This window comes from Populus trichocarpa, chromosome 10 (assembly GCF_000002775.5).
Source record: "Populus trichocarpa isolate Nisqually-1 chromosome 10, P.trichocarpa_v4.1, whole genome shotgun sequence".
Taxonomy (NCBI): domain Eukaryota; kingdom Viridiplantae; phylum Streptophyta; class Magnoliopsida; order Malpighiales; family Salicaceae; genus Populus; species Populus trichocarpa.
In genome coordinates this window covers 10,428,850-10,444,853 of record NC_037294.2, presented here as the reverse complement: position 1 = coordinate 10,444,853, position 16,004 = coordinate 10,428,850, and the positions used below count along the sequence as shown (strand labels likewise).

The 16,004-nt window shown below is 37.5% G+C and overlaps 3 protein-coding genes across 5 annotated transcripts; 1 reads left to right on the top strand and 2 right to left on the bottom strand.

The window, feature by feature from the left end:
- Window positions 1-4,116: 4,116 nt before the first annotated feature.
- On the top strand, window positions 4,117-6,883 carry LOC7473559 (pentatricopeptide repeat-containing protein At2g37230). Its single transcript, XM_002315694.4, has one exon. It carries the CDS (start codon window positions 4,231-4,233, stop codon window positions 6,511-6,513), a length of 2,283 nt encoding a protein of 760 aa, XP_002315730.1. The 5' UTR covers window positions 4,117-4,230; the 3' UTR covers window positions 6,514-6,883.
- A 1,570-nt stretch (window positions 6,884-8,453) lies between these two features.
- LOC18102490 (DNA-directed RNA polymerase V subunit 7) lies at window positions 8,454-11,519 on the bottom strand. Of its 3 annotated transcripts, none has more exons than XM_024609713.2 (2): window positions 11,277-11,519; window positions 8,454-9,268 (listed from the first exon to the last, which is right to left on the bottom strand). In XM_024609713.2, exon 2 carries the CDS (start codon window positions 9,239-9,241, stop codon window positions 8,711-8,713), a length of 531 nt encoding a protein of 176 aa, XP_024465481.1. In that variant the 5' UTR covers window positions 9,242-9,268; window positions 11,277-11,519; the 3' UTR covers window positions 8,454-8,710. The 3 variants fall into 3 exon arrangements, with proteins under 3 accessions (XP_024465481.1, XP_024465482.1, XP_024465483.1); XM_024609714.2 differs by having other exon boundaries at window positions 11,327-11,518; XM_024609715.2 differs by lacking the exon at window positions 11,277-11,519 and adding an exon at window positions 11,217-11,236.
- Window positions 11,520-13,315: 1,796 nt separating this feature from the next.
- On the bottom strand, window positions 13,316-15,487 carry LOC7498035 (DNA-directed RNA polymerase V subunit 7). Its single transcript, XM_002314617.4, has 2 exons — window positions 15,278-15,487; window positions 13,316-14,095 (listed from the first exon to the last, which is right to left on the bottom strand). Exon 2 carries the CDS (start codon window positions 14,015-14,017, stop codon window positions 13,448-13,450), a length of 570 nt encoding a protein of 189 aa, XP_002314653.1. The 5' UTR covers window positions 14,018-14,095; window positions 15,278-15,487; the 3' UTR covers window positions 13,316-13,447.
- Window positions 15,488-16,004: the final 517 nt, after the last annotated feature.

Below are 16,004 nucleotides of genomic sequence, written 5' to 3'. Positions count from 1 at the left end.
GCATTGCCAGGTATGGTAGCCAGATAGGTGTGACAGATACATGGAACCTCACCTGTACCGAGCTGCCATGGATGGAAAAGCTGATCCACTCCGGAAAAAGCCAGACCAATTCTACATTCAAGCTACGAAACCAAGAATACATTCCTCCACATTGCATGCAGTTTGGTATGTTAGAATGAGTGGAGATAATCCTTGACTCGAGTTCGTTGCTTTTGCATCAGCTCTTCACATAGCAGCAAGAGAGGACATTCTAATGTTGTTCGGGTTCTGATAGAGAAAATGAAAACCACTTACCATGATGTGGAAATGGGAAGGGGAGCTGCCAGATCATCGATGAGGATGGCAAATAATAAGCACAACACTGCTTGCATGAAGCTGCACGATACAATCAACTTGATGTGGTAATGTTGCTGGATGAAGAAGACCCTGAGTTCCAACATTCTGCATAATGTATTCATTAAGTAGAACCAGTGGAGCTAAACAGCATAATGAACTCATTAAATCCATGACGTGATATCGATCCTATCATTAGATCGAAAACCAACACTTCGATCAATCTCGCTCTTCTCCCACCATCTTCTGTCATCATGTGAATTTCAAGAAATTCGATTCTCTTCTTCAGAACAACCATCGCTTTTATCAATCACCAACAGACCACCTTTCTAATTTCGTAGCATTGTTTCTTTTAATTTCTTGTTATTTAGCACCCCACTTTCTTTGGAAGTCGAAGCAAGATCATACGATTCTCATCTTCAAGCACCTCTCCTTTATTCTTGGGCCCTCCACTTTGGTAGTAGAGCATGAAGTTGACTCCCTCTTTGTTTTTGCCCTAACGGTTTTGATGTTTTAAGCGTTTCTTCTAGCAGGAAAAGAAAAATATAAAAAAAATGACAAGAACACGGCACGCAGTAAATACAAGTTAAGGGCCTTCATATGACAATCTCAAAAAAACACAGTCACCCTGCCAAAACCTGCACATATACGATGCAGCACATTAGCAGAAGCTGTTCAGGCAAAATGCTAGATTCAATTTGCAGGTAATAGATAAACTAGTATATTCTGAACTTGGAAACGATAGCTTCACACACCTGAGAACAAACAGAGCAATTGAGCTGCAAACATGAGGGGGGGAAATTATTGCATTTAAGAATTTTTTAACTCTAAAGCGCTAGTATAGCTGCCTTCAATCCAGACCCTGAAAACATCTCAAACTAATTAATGTGTCATTTTATGCTTTCTCTCAGCCATGAGGGTTCAAAAGCTAAAATGCTTCAAATGACGTGCTAATTTTTTGCATTGATAAAGTCCAACATGCAAAGAAATCTGCAATTAATTGATAGTGATTATGGAAAGATTTAATTAGTTTAACTGCAATACGATATGGATGGCATCACTAGCATGGTAATAAGTAAAATACTCGAGAGGATTATCCATGAGGTAAATCATAATGGCTGTCTTCCTCTATGACGACATCATCAATAATTCAATTGAAAAGAACACCACTGATATGTTTTGCTAAGGCTATTCCAAGCGCGTGATTTCAGTATTAATTTCTATCACAGTACCATGCCAATGACTTCGTATGTGGAAAGAGTGCTTCGTATATGATATATGAAAGAGCTGAGAGAGCAATTATACATGTCTACTTAAATTCAGATTGCAGCATCTGGGGAAAGTAGTAACAACAACCTAACCAAAGATAGGAAGTGCAGGTGGATCCTAAACTGATCCAGATGGAGGAAAATGTATGCTCCATTCGTGGTGAAACAAGCAAAGCAGACCAAACTCATGTTTTTACATGCATCGACTCTGAACTATATAAGGCGGCTGCAGAGGGTGAAACTGAAACCTTTCTGGAATATACAAATCAACTCCAATGCCTAGTGACCCCAAACAGAAACACAGTTCTCCATATTTACATCACAGCCTTATCTGAGAAGATATATGAACCAATCAATAGAGTCCCCGAGATCAGTAAAGCATGGTTTTCATCAGTACCACAAAAGCTGCAGCGAGGAGTTAGCAATGTCCCTCCCCCATCTGCCAAAACAAAGTCATCCCAATTTCTCATGGTTATTCTTGAGAAGTGTCCGTCCCTGTTATTGCAGACAAATTCCAACGGCGAAACTCCTTAGCACATTACAGCTAGATATGGGCACCATACAATAGTACAATTCCTTGTTGCAAGTGCAAAAGCTAATCGAAGACTTTGAAAGGAGTACGGAGAAGCAAGACAGATGCTAAGAATGACTACCAGAACGACACAGCCTTGTACGGGGCAGAGCGGCATGATCATATTGCAGTGGTGAGCAAATCGACCAAAGATGACCCTGATTTTGTGTATGCTGAAAATGATGCTGGTGAGACTCCACTCTACATGGCTTTAGAGAGGGGATTCAAAAACATGGTGGCTCAAATATTAGGAACTTGCACAGCAGCCATTTATCAGGGCCCCGATGGCAGAACAGCTTTGCGTGCAGCAGTGTATTACAATGATTAAGGTGGTGTATTTTTCCGTTGTCTTTGGCTAATTAATAGGGGCATTATTTTGTATAGTGAATCCAGAAGAAGCTGTTGTTCAATCAAGATTATATTGTGACACTTGTTTAAGATAAAAGCACATTAATATCATATGTTTTTTGAAGAACTCAAAAGAGTACTTGAAATTGTTAGTGGAATGCGATAAATTTGCTGCTTACATCGGTGACAAGAAGGGAAAAGGACAGCTCTCCACACTACAGCAGGCCGAGTCCATGTACTCGTGATGAGAGAGCTCATATCACGCTGCCCAGATTGTTGTGAACTGGTTGACCAGAAAAGTTGGAATGTCCTTCACTTTGCCGTGGAGAGCCGGAAGCAGAGGAGTATCTCCATAAAAATCTATGGCTCAGCACCCTTTTAAATCAGAAGGATACTAGGGGAACACACCTCTCCATTGCCTTGCTGCATCCCTGTGTGAAGATACAACTTTGTTAGAGAACAGTAGGGTGGATAAAATGGCAATCAAGAAGGAAAATCTGAACGTCCAGGATATTGTTGGAGCAAATGATAGTAATTTACTAAATGCCAAGGGAAGCCTGCGTAACTTACCGGGCGCAGATTACTAGACATTTCAACAAGAATACTGAACTACAATTGTTTTTCAATTTCTTTTGCTGCGCTTAAAGTTCATATGCTGTCCTGCAGATAGGGATTATTCAACAGGGCCGGTCTTGGGTCAAGTTTGCAAAAGGTTATCAACCTGGATGGACATGCTGAGAAGGAAGAGGAAACCATCAACACCAACCTCAATTATAGCCATGGAAAAGAAATAGATGAAGGACATTACAGCAAGAAGGATGGTGACAAGAAAGTAAATGGTGAAATGATGACAGATTAGAATTTTTTAAAAACGACCGGTTCGGTTCAATTTTATAAGTCTGAAACCAAAAACACTGAACCGAACCCAAACTGGAAAAAAACCAAGCTAAACAGGAAAAAACCGAGTCAAACCGGTTTAAACCGGTTTTTTCCCAAAATAACCTAACCGAAACTAGTCGGTTTGAACCGATTTTGGTTTTTTGTTACTTTTTTTTGATAAAAACTGAACCGAATCGAAAATAATCACCCCTAATATAATTTATAAAAATTAAATTTATAAAAATCATATTATAAAAATCATTCACCATGAAATTACTGAATAATATTCCCGATAGAGCTCTCGTCATCATTTAATTAAGATTTTAAAAATTGCTTTATAACATAATTAGACTATATCTTTTTTCTAGGCTCTCATAGAAAAAGATATTTTCACCCAAAGTAATGCCTTTATAAAAAAAAAAATTATCTTCGGAGTATTCCCGAAAACAATCCATTTATCATTCAAGTCAAAGCTTATTTTAGAGCCTTGCCTCTATTGTTCACCCCAAGAAAAATTAATAGATTTTGGTGGAACTTGGAAGGGGGCACTGCTATGAGGAGATTAATGGGAAAACAAAAGATTAAGGAGTTGGTTGTGAAATCATTTAAACTTGAGGGAGCAAAAGATTAAGGAGTTGGTTGTGAAAGAACTTAAACTTGAGGGATTAATTTGAATAAACCCACAAACTATTGCTTCACCTCCCTTAAACCCTAGTGTCAGCGTAGCATCCCTGTAACCCTCCCGCTTCTCTTACTCTAACAGCTCCCAGGAAAGAACATAAAGTAGTTGTTTAGACCTCTTTCTGTATTTCACCATTTCTCACAAGAAAAATGGGGTACCATATCGCTTTTTCTAAACCATTTCAGTTAAAACCTAGGGTTTGTCAAATCTCACTCACACCCTACCTCCATTTCTGCACTTCAATTCCAGCTCCAGGTGAAGATCCTATCTCCCCTAACCCAGAAACAACCGCATCTCCAGGCCCGAAACCTGACCCAAAAACCGAAACCCCAAATGTGGCTCAAGAGAAACAATACCAGCGAATCCCGAGAGCTAAGCAGCAGCATCGAAGCCCTGAAAAACTAGAGGATATAATTTGTAGAATGATGGCTAATCGGGACTGGACGACCCGGTTGCAGAATTCGATTCGAGCTCTAGTGCCCGAATTCGATCATTCTTTAGTTTATAATGTTTTGCACGGAGCTCGAAAGCCCGATCACGCGCTCCAATTCTTCAGGTGGGTTGAACGGGCGGGTTTAATTCAACACGACCGCGAAACCCACATGAAGATTATCCAGATTTTGGGTAGATATTCTATGCTTAATCACGCCCGTTGTATTGTTTTAGAAGATATGCCTAAGAAGGGTTTTGAATTAGATGAGGATATGTTTGTTTTGTTAATCGATAGTTATGGTAAGGCTGGGATAGTTCAAGAATCTGTTAAGATGTTTTCTAAAATGAAAGAATTGGGTGTGGAGAGGAGTGTTAAGAGTTATAATGCTTTGTTTAAGGTTATTGTGAGGAAAGGGAGGTATATGATGGCCAAAAGGTTTTTTAATAAGATGCTAGATGAAGGGATTGGGCCGACTAGGCATACTTATAATGTGTTGATATGGGGCTTCTTTTTGTCAATGAGGTTGCGAACTGCAGTCAGGTTTTATGAAGATATGAAGGTTAGAGGGATATCTCCGGATGTGGTTACTTATAATACGATGATTAATGGATATTATAGGCATAAGAGGATGGAGGAGGCTGAGAAGTTGTTTGCTGAGATGAAGGCAAAGGATATTGCACCTACTGTGATAAGTTATACGACCATGATTAAAGGGTATTTTGCAGTGGATAGAATTAATGATGGGTTGAGGTTGCTTGAAGAGATGAAGTCGGTTGGTATTAAGCCTAATAATGTGACGTATACGACTTTGTTGCCAGATCTTTGTGATGCTGGGAAAATGACTGAGGCTAAGGATATTTTGAAGGAAATGGTGAGGAGACGCATTGCACCCAAGGATAATTCGATCTTCCTGAAGTTGTTGAACAGTCAGTGCAAGGCTGGGGATTTGAAAGCGGCTGTGGATGTGCTTGATGGAATGATTAAGTTGAGCATTCCATCAGAAGCTGGACATTATGGTGTCTTGATAGAGAATTTCTGCAAGGCTGAGGAGTACGATCAGGCAGTGAAGTTTGTGGATAAGCTCATTGAGAATGATATTATTTTAAGGCCACAGAGTACTTTGGAAATGGAGTCTGGTGCTTATAACCCAGTTATTCAGTATTTGTGCAGCCATGGACAGACTGGAAAAGCAGAAATCTTATTCCGGCAGCTGTTGAAAAAGGGTGTTGAGGATCCTCTTGCCTTTAATAATTTGATCTGTGGGCATGCAAAAGAAGGAACTCCTGATTCTGCTTTTGAAATTCTAAAGATCATGGGTAGGAAAGGAATCCCCCGAGATGCTGATGCTTACAGGTTGCTTATCGAGAGCTACTTGAGGAAAGGTGAGCCAGCTGATGCTAAAACAGCTTTGGATAGTATGATTGAAGATGGACACCTTCCAGATTCATCAGTATTCAGGTCAGTGATGGAGAGTTTGTATGAAGATGGTAGGGTTCAAACTGCTAGTCGTGTGATGAAAAGTATGGTGGAGAAGGGGGTGAAAGAGAACATGGACTTGGTTGCTAAGATTTTGGAAGCTCTTCTCATGAGAGGTCATGAAGAGGAAGCCCTTGGACGCATTGATCTCCTCATGAGTAGTCAGTGTAATGTCAATTTTGATAGTCTTCTGTCCATTCTTTCTGAAAAGGGCAAGACCATTGCTGCTCTTAAGTTGTTAGATTTTGGATTGCAGAGGGACTGTGACATAGACTTTAAAAGCTATGATAAAGTGTTGGATGCTCTCTTAGCAGCAGGGAAGACTCTCAATGCATATTCAATTTTGTGTAAAATTATGGAGAAAGGAGGAGTCACTAGTTGGAGGAGCTATGAGGATTTGATTAAGAGTCTTAACCAGGAGGGAAACACAAAGCAGGCTGATATACTCTCAAGAATGATAAAGGGAGATGATAAGTCACATGAAAACAAGAAAGGGAAGAAGAAAGCTTCTGTTGCTGCTTAATTCCATTACTTTTTTTCTTTTCTTTTCTTCATTTAGTGGTCAGAACTTTCTTGAACGTTTTTTGAAAATGATTAGTACTTCATTTTGAGTAGAATAAGGTTTTTAGTAGAGCAATGTAACCTGTCCGTTTGTTTATTTTGAACCAAGGGTTGTTATACCTCATTCCCTCTTACATGGATCACGTTTCATTCTTTGAACTATTGTAGGCGAGGAGGAGAGGTAGATAGTCTAGCAGTGGAGCTGCTTATGTGTTTATGTGTTGGATTTTCATCAAAGCATGTCATGTTCTTGTTATACTGTTTTCTTTCAAGCAAAAAGTGTCATCTTAATGGTTATTGTGAGCACTTGGAACAATGGCTCTTAGTTGCAACTTCTGCGTTACACAAACACTTGACACTTAGAAATAAAGTTTTGCTTTTATCTTCCATTTACCTGTTCGAGAGGGTGCTTTATTCAGTTGCAAAATAATAGAGCAATGATATATTGTGAACTTTTTTATTTTGCATTGTTGTTTTTTTCCCCTTTGGATAATTAAGCTGTATGATTATGTTTGGATTATAGAACTAAAGAAAGGAATAATATGTTTGAAGTGGTACTTTATAAAGGATATGTATTGTGTAGAATGGTTATGAATGTAAAGGTACGCTTGATCTATTCCTTGTTTAGATATCAGTTATTTCTACGATGGTTTTACAAATACAAGACCATGAGCTGTATTTATGAGATTGGAGCTTTTGAGAGGGTTTTTGGAATAATCTGGAGGGATCATTATTTGACTCGTCTGTAGGAAGATCCTTATCCTCTTCATGAATTCTCGTAATGAATTCCTTTTTTTCACTTAATGGTCTACATTTAATGTATGCTCCAAATTTACCTTAATGATGTTATACTCTATTTGCTGATTTATAATGATGATAATTTTTAGTTAATTTATATGTAGCCACCCTTTACCCAGCTCTTTTCCACAAATTCGCCTCCCTATGAATTTCCCTTGTTTTAGATTTAGCGGCTGCTGCATTGTTGTTTGGTTAACAGGAACAGGGTACACCAAAATTTTGACACCGGTGTGGAAAAACAATGTGGAGTTCTCATGATGAGTAGGACGGCACTTCTTTCTGAAGCAGGATCTGGGGTTAGCCCCAGACAAATTTGATATAGATTCTGAAGTAACCTGATTAATTGTTTTTCAAGGTATCAAATGGGGGATGCTTGTGGCGTGTGCAGTGATGGGAAAAGTTATCGGTTTCTGCTTTGCTTGCAATAATGAGGCTATGAAGCGTGTAAATCTGCAGGTCAGAAGAAAGATTCATAAATACATACAATATACATCAACTTTGAGGTTTTTTATTTTGATCATGTCCTGAATACTCTTTTCCCGTCTTTTGAATGAATTGTTCTTGTTGAAACTAGATTACCCTTGAAGATTCATTGCCAAATTTTACTGGCAAAGTTTCCAAGTTGTGGAACCATAAACCAGGCTCCAACACTATAATGAAATACTCAACCAAACAACTTTAAAGTATAGTCAATCAAAGAAGTTGCACCTTGCAGCAAGAGGGCAATCAGCTGCGGCATGATTCCACATTTGTGGGTCATGTTAGAAATTCTACTCCGCATTGTAACATGAGAGCTCTGCGGCAACGCGGTTGCATTTGAATGTGCACGCGCTACCCAATTGTGTTCATTGGGCAGGAAGACTCCCGGACAAATATTTGCTTTCTCTGGTTGTGACTGGAGTAAGCTCAGAAAATATTTGAGAGAAGTAGATTGAAGGGAAACTAAGCCAATATAGCTGAGGCTAGGTTTTAAACTTCACAAAAGTATAGAATATCATTGACCACCTGCGCATCACCAACTACTGAGTTTCGGTTCTCAACTTTCCCTCGCAAAACATGAGTTCAAAACAATATAAAAGCTAAGAGAATTGGTACACAAACACATCAACAAAAGATGAGATGTCCTCGAATCAATTATACTATTTGTCAACATCTGCATACAAAAGGAAACATCAAGTTGCTAAACATATAGTCTAGCAATCACTGAAGTTGCAAGAACTCCAAGACAACAATCACAAAAAGGAGTAGAGTGGCACAAGGATATACAATACTACAGAAACAACCAACAAGCTGGCAGTTAAACTAATTTGATTAGAAAACTTCAGAAGATATGATACTCCAGCTGAGTGCAAGGTAGAACTTTAAGACACCGGTCCAAGATAATCACCCTCTAAACTGACCAGAGCCTGGAATTCCCTTTCTGCCTCTAACCATTTTGTTCCAAGCACAACAAAACGAACCACCACATCTTTTTCAATCTTTGACGTCTTGTCATTCAAGAAAACTGGATTTTCTCCGGGCACATAGCGGTAATCTAGCATTTTCATACTAGAGAGATAGATATTCTCAATTGGCCCACATCTCAAGAGAACCCCATGCTTGAGCACCTTGTGAACAACCCCCTCTAAGATCTCCCCCTTGAAAATCTTGAAGGTGATACCACTGAAAACAACAGGAAATAGAACATCCCCTGTGTGCTGCCTGACTTTTCCCTCCCCTATGCTCTCCAAAGTTGAGACAGCAAGATAGTATCCGAGATCTTTGGTGGCCCGTTTTTTAGCAAAGTCAGCTAAAAGGCAGACAACAATTGACCTTTGGAGCATTAGTCCTTTGGCATCCAGGTTCTCAGCTGGTATTATGACATTCCAGGGCAACTGCACTTTGAGAAACATTTTTTTTCCTTTTTCCACTTTTTTCACCTGTCATAAACCAAAAGGTAAGAAATAAATCAATCTCAGTTCCGGTTTCGGAGCTTTACCGAGAATAATCAGCTATACAGAAAAGACTCCTGAGGTGCAAATTACCGAGAATACATTAAGGACCAGTTAGTCAACTACCACTATTTGAGGATAATTTGTCATGTCTTACCAAACTTAAGTGGCACCACCTAAAATGCTTTAGATATGCTAATAAACAATAATGGAAAGAAGAAACCGAGAGCATAGCTTTATGAAGAGACTCCTAGCAGACAGACTATTGCAAACCAAACCACAAAGCCAAACACACTACCTCTTGAATTAACTAGGTAGCCCCATGCATTATTTTGGTCCCCCAGGGTTTGCACAGATACTATTATTAACTAAAAGAAATTTTTAAAGAATTCTATACACATGTTACTAGTCAGCCGACTTGGAAGAAAATATGAACCAGAACAGAAACCGCAAAAGACAGCAGCAGAATTGTTAAGCCCAAAACTTAAAAATGCAGTTGGAACTTGGGGCCCTCTTGCGCTCAACATCCAGAAAGGCATGCAGTGAATGAGGTTGAATTAAACAACATTTTAGCCCACAGAGCCCATAGGCAGATTTTAAACCATGCAGCCATTAGCTATCTCATCCTTTGCTCACATGATCAAACATCCCCAAGGTTTCAGAGGGGAAGTTTTCCATCCATGTCAACTATATTGCCTTGGAGTGAAGAGGAGAATAAATTTCAACTCCTTTATTTTACGGTAAAAGTAAAACAAAGGAGAGAAAGCACTGAAAGTAAGGATAAAGTTCGAAAGAGTAGAGAGGGATCAACATATTGCAATAACCCTAAGCTTATTTTAAGTTTTTGTTTTTCAAGTATGCATATGCCTGGAGTATGAAACAACAACAAGAAGAAACCACTGCACCAATCAAAGGACCAGAAAATATAGATGGTTGTCTAGTAGTCTTGCAGAAAATTATAAGTCTTAACTACAGCAAGTTCTCCTACATCAGACTAGAGCGTCAATTGCCTCTACCTAGTCAGCAAAGGTATTTGCAGTTCTTCTATACAACTCAACTCAACCATGTCTTAGCTCCCATAAGAGCTAAACTTTCTATCACTCAACTAAAAGTACTTCAAAGTAATGGTTGAATCATCATATGTTTCAATTGTTTCATACAGGTATTATGGTTATTGTTTATGTGCAAGAGTCTTTGCTAGGACCCCCAAAAACTGGTGAAGGGTTTCAAAATCATTTACACATGGTAACCCTGGCATAGCCTTATGTGTGACTCCATTTTAAATCTATACTTTCAATCTAAACCCAAATTAGGTCTGTAACTTGTGTTTTTGCAGTGTCCAAACAAAATGCACAATGATGAACCACATGTTAATTAAGTTTTATAGACACACATTCCTATTTTCTGATTTACAAGGGCCCAGAATTGTATCATATCAAAAGAAAATTATACGTATTCCTGAAACCAAATAACTCCATTCATTTACGCATTTACATAACAACAGGTATTTAGAGTCCTCTCCTCTTCCAGGTAAAGCATAATTAACTAATTCAATGCACTCATCAGTCCCTTTCAACCAGACAATAACATAGCATTTTACATAAGAAAGCACAGAAATTTGATTAATAGCCTCTTAACTCATCTTCATTCACTTTATTCACTTCAATACAACATTTTCATAGTTAAAAAAGTCCAAAATAATAAGCTCTTAACATTTCTTGCCTTCTTGACTTCTCTCGTGTTGAAGAAAAACAGATATGACAAAAACAAAACATACCCATAAACCTGGCTTTAACCAAAAATCCTTATGAAAAAAAGTAACTACTGACAACAAAGAAAAACTTTACAGAATTGAAAAATAGCATGCTCCCATATGAAACAAAGACAAAACCTTTACTAAATTAGTTAGAAGCGGGAAAATAGAAAAAACACTAACTTTCGCGTAATGAGTGCATCAAAATAGACGAACATCAAAAGGGTTTCAATAATGAAGAACCTGAACTCGTCCTAGATGATAAAAGAGAGCCCTTGTTGTTGTGGACTCACCGAGTTGTGACGCGTTCTCCTCCTCGGTTCTTTCTCTTCCCAGTTCACAAGGCCTCAGTTGGCACTGGTGCGTGCCCTGGTAGATGTGTGACTGACCATGTTTTTTTGTTTTGCGCAGCGACTGTCTGGGTCCTATACAAAAACGTCTCTTATGTAGTTATGGTGACGGAGAATTTGCAACCAGTTGCTTCAGGCCACGTCAACCTGCGAAGCTCTTTATCGCATTTTGGTGACGATGATTTTACTATTAGCAAATAATAAAGTAAGTTTTTGAGGTAGAGTAATTATTAAAACGACACATTTATCAAAACAAAAATCACAGTAAATATGATTAGGTGCTGTTTGAGATCATATTTTCTTTCTATGTTCTGTGTTTTTATTTTTTAAAATTAGAAGAAGAAAAAACATGTGAAAAATTATTTTTTTATATAAAAATATAAACTGGCATCAAGTTGTTTTTTTAAAAAATGATTTTTAAAAATTTTAGAATTAATTTTTACAACCCGTGAGTTAGGTCGGGTTGGTGATGTTAGGGAATGGACATGCATCACCTAACCGAAGATGCCCAACATCGGGCCTAGGCTGGGTTCGGAGCACCTAAGGTCGAGTTTGAGATGCAGGGGCTCGGGTCGGGATCGAGTCTAGGTGTAGGGGTGGAGGATAGGACACCTAAGGATTGAGTCCGGACTTTCGATGGTCAAGTCTGTGGATTGTCTAGCCTGAGACATCTAGGGATCGAGCAAGGACCAGGACTAAGGTTGGGCCAGGGTCGTGTCTTTAGCATATAATTTCAGAACGCTTACGAGTCAGGCCATAGCTGAGATGGATGCCTCCGAGGGTAAGGTCAGGACTATACAAGGGAGAGGGCAGTGCGCCTTGAAAATGAAACTTAAGTTTGCATTCTTGTTTTGAGTTTTTTTTTTTTTTTTTCATTTTCACTTTGGCTTAATGATTTAAATAAATAAAATCCCTTACATATAAAGTTTGAAAAATCTAAGGATGAGAATAAACCTTTTACACCATCAGCAGCCTGTGATCTGAGGTGTTTTTTTATTTTATTTTATTTTAAATTTGGATAACTTGAATATTTTTTCTAAAAGTTAATTCAGAAGATGTTGAGTTAATTAAGTGTAAAAGAAGGCATAATGGTTTGAAACTTTAATTTATTAGTTTATTTTTATCAGTATATTCTCCCAAATTTATCATATGCCCCAAAGTCATTTAATTTTATATTTAGAACAAAAAATAATGACCAGCTTTTATTACCTTGGGATTCAAAAGATATCAAAAATAATTTTATATTTATTATTTAAAAAAAAAAACCGAAACCGGTTCAAACCGACCGGTTTCGGTTCGGTTCGGTTTTTTAGGACAAAAACCAGTTCAAACCAGTTTGGCTCGGTTTTTTTCTGTTTTTTTCGGTTTGGATTCGATTTAGTTTTTTCAGTTTTAGGCTTATAAAACCAAAACTGAAACCGAACCGGTCGGTCTTTTCAAAATTTTATCGGTTTAATTGGTTTTTTTTCACAATTTGGTTTTTTCGGTTATTTTTTTTTTCTGATTTTCTCAGTTTTTTGGTTTTTTTACTCACCCCAGTTCCTAGTCTAGCTAAAGAGAAGTTAATGAAAAGTCTGTATTTTATAAAATAACTCAAAAGTTTTAGCATAAATTATAAGATTTTTTTATTCTTAAGAGCACATAAATCTCTAGATAATTATTTCAATACTACAGAAGATATATATGCTATTAATTTTCCACTGTGTTTATATGCTTAAAATATTAAAATTATCTTACAATCTTTTTATTTCACATGAACGTGCGAGATTTCTACCGCCAAACAACATTGAATTTTGATAAGGGGAATGGGTTGATCTTCGAGTATTCTTTTGAAATAACATGTCCATGTTTGCACCTTAATACCACAACTGATTCCAAGACTTTGACATCCATGTCATCCAAGATTGATCCTTGTAGCGCCTGCATGCCATCTACTCAAGTAAAATGCTTCATAAATTTTCCACGATGTTAAAAGACAGTTTACACTTTAAAATTCATGCTCACAGCGCAGACAAGCAGTCCAAATTTTTTGCACAAGCAGAACAGTAATGCTGATCTAAACATCTATAAGTCTAACTCATCAGATCCACATAATGAAATTGGTCCGAGGGAATCACCTACTAAACTTGCAAGCATCATGAAATCCCTTCTCATATCCCACATTTTCTCTATCCATCTCACGTCAAGCACAGAGAAACGGACTAGCACATTATTCTCTATCCTCGCAAGCTCATCGTTCAAGAAGACTGGATTTTCCTCGGAAGTATATTGGTAATTTGGCATTTTCCTAGCTGAGAGGAAGATATACTTGACAGGTCCGCATCTCAATAGGACTCCATGTCTAAATGTGCGATGAACAACCCCCTGCAAAATTTCTCCTTTCATAGGCATGAAGGTTCGACATTTAAACTCTACATGGAACAACACATCGCCAGACTTGTTCACCACTTCCCCTTTGCCTATGCTCTTCAAATTAGTTACTGCAAGAAAGTAACCGTGATCCTTGCTGGCCTTCATGCTCAATAAGTCCTTCAACAGGTGTGTTACTATAGACCTCTGTGGAACCAATCCATTTCTGTCCAAGTTTTCAGCAATGATTCTGACAGTACTGCAGACTTCCACTTCACCAAACATACCAGTGATCTACTCCAAAATAACTCCAATAAACAGAATAACAAGGAAGTCCTTGAACAATCGAACAACCAGCTTACTCTGGAAATGCATCAAGTAGTTAAACAGAGAATAACAGTGAGCCAAGTTTTCAAAACAAAACCTGATCCAAATAATCTAATGAGTGAGATTAGGAAGTTTAAAACTATAATATGATTCAAGAAGTGATTGCTAAACTATAAGTACATAGCTACTTTTATTCGACAAAAAAGAGAGTAACCATAGGACAACATAGCTACAGCCAACTATTAGGTCATCACTGGTTGGAACTTGGAAAACATGGAAGAATAAACTGGGTCAGGTTTCAGCTTACAGTGATGGGGGTTGCTACAATGCTGATGCTTTGAGCATCAATATAATGCAGGTGGACATGAGCCCACTGGATTTGAATCAAGTGAGTCCCATTTTGCTGTTTTATTCAAATCCATTGACCCTAATGGCCATTGGCAATATGCTGATGCTTTGAGCATCGAATTCTAGTCTTCCCCTGCATTAATAGGGTCTGCTAATTCTAACTGTTCTCAAATAATTATCAACATATTCACCAAGAAAAGCAGATCTTATTATTAGTCATCATAGCACACTTTGAGTTTCCACAGTTGTTTATACATCATTGAAGCACATGATCTTAGTTTGTCTACATGCAAGTAAAATCAAATAAAACCCTTCTTCCAAATGACCTAACCCTCCATCTCCAGTTACACCTTGACTTGTGACCCAACAAGATTCAAATATGCCTACGAATCCGCACACGCCTATCTTAATCAACAGCCTAACAACAGTAAGAAATTAACTGAAAATGTTGCAGTGATTTGAATTTGAAACAGAGTTCAAACCAAAACTTGTTCATCTATCACGCAAATTTAGAGGGAAAAAAATCCTTTATCACCAAGGATAATTACAAGGGCAGTAAATATATTCACCAAATAAGGTGATGCTATACAGATTCTTACCACAATGAGTAATGTAAATTTTCGCAGGCCTTTAACTAAACCGACATGAAAACAGCCTACTTGGTTTTCTTGCAAAATAAAATCCCACCAACTCATAAGTAAAAATCCCACCATTTATCAGTTGTTAATAACTCGCCGTTATTAGTACAGAAAGAAAACCCGATTCCAAATTTAACCCAGATCAGATCAGATCAGGCTAAGAAAAGAGAGTCACGAAAAACAGGAATTTAATGCAGAAAAAAACAAATTGAAGTGAAGTAAGCGAAGGAACCTGAGCTTTGGCCTTTTGAATTTCGAAAACGCTACGCTATGGAGTAGTATTTAGCTTCTGCTTCTCTTGTATCCCTGTCTCTCTGCTTATTGTTAATAAAACTGCGTGTGAATTGTGCAGTAGATAAAAATGCAAGCTTTGTGAGGGGGTCCGTTTGGCAAGTGTCATACTGTCTATGCAATCCAACACGGGGCTGTTTGGGGCAAGGGATCTCCTGCTCAGAGTTAACACTCGACTTTTTTTTCTTTTCTTTTTTATTTGACAGTAAGGTTATTCTCCTCATGACTACCCTGTTTGGATTTGGGTAACTTTTATTTTTGAATATTTTTTAAAAATATATTTGTTTTTAAAAAGTATTAATTTATTTTTTTAGTATTTTTTGATGATTTTAATATGATAATATTAAAAATAAAAAATAAAAATATATTTTAATATATTTTTAAACAAAACAATATTTTTTAAAAATATTTACACAATTAAAATGGATAAAAGAGGAGATTTATGTATTAATCAAAAAAAACTTTTAAGAAATAAATCCAAACAAGACACCCTTTCCCATTGATTGCTGACCTGGAATTTTAAACTCGTAAAATTAAAAAAATAAAGCAAGATCAACTTTTTAAACTTAGCAATGTAACCTATATTTTGGTTTTATGTTTTTTATTCAATGGCTGGTGGTATTTTAATTAAGTGTTAAAATTTAAAATTTAAATAAAATTCAATAAAT

Excerpts from the sequence above, each read along its gene's own strand:
- LOC7473559 (XM_002315694.4), top strand. The coding sequence starts at position 4,231 with ATGGGGTACCATATCGCTTTTTCTAAACCATTTCAGTTAAAACCTAGG.
- LOC18102490 (XM_024609713.2), bottom strand. The coding sequence starts at position 9,241 with ATGTTTCTCAAAGTGCAGTTGCCCTGGAATGTCATAATACCAGCTGAG.
- LOC7498035 (XM_002314617.4), bottom strand. The coding sequence starts at position 14,017 with ATGTTTGGTGAAGTGGAAGTCTGCAGTACTGTCAGAATCATTGCTGAA.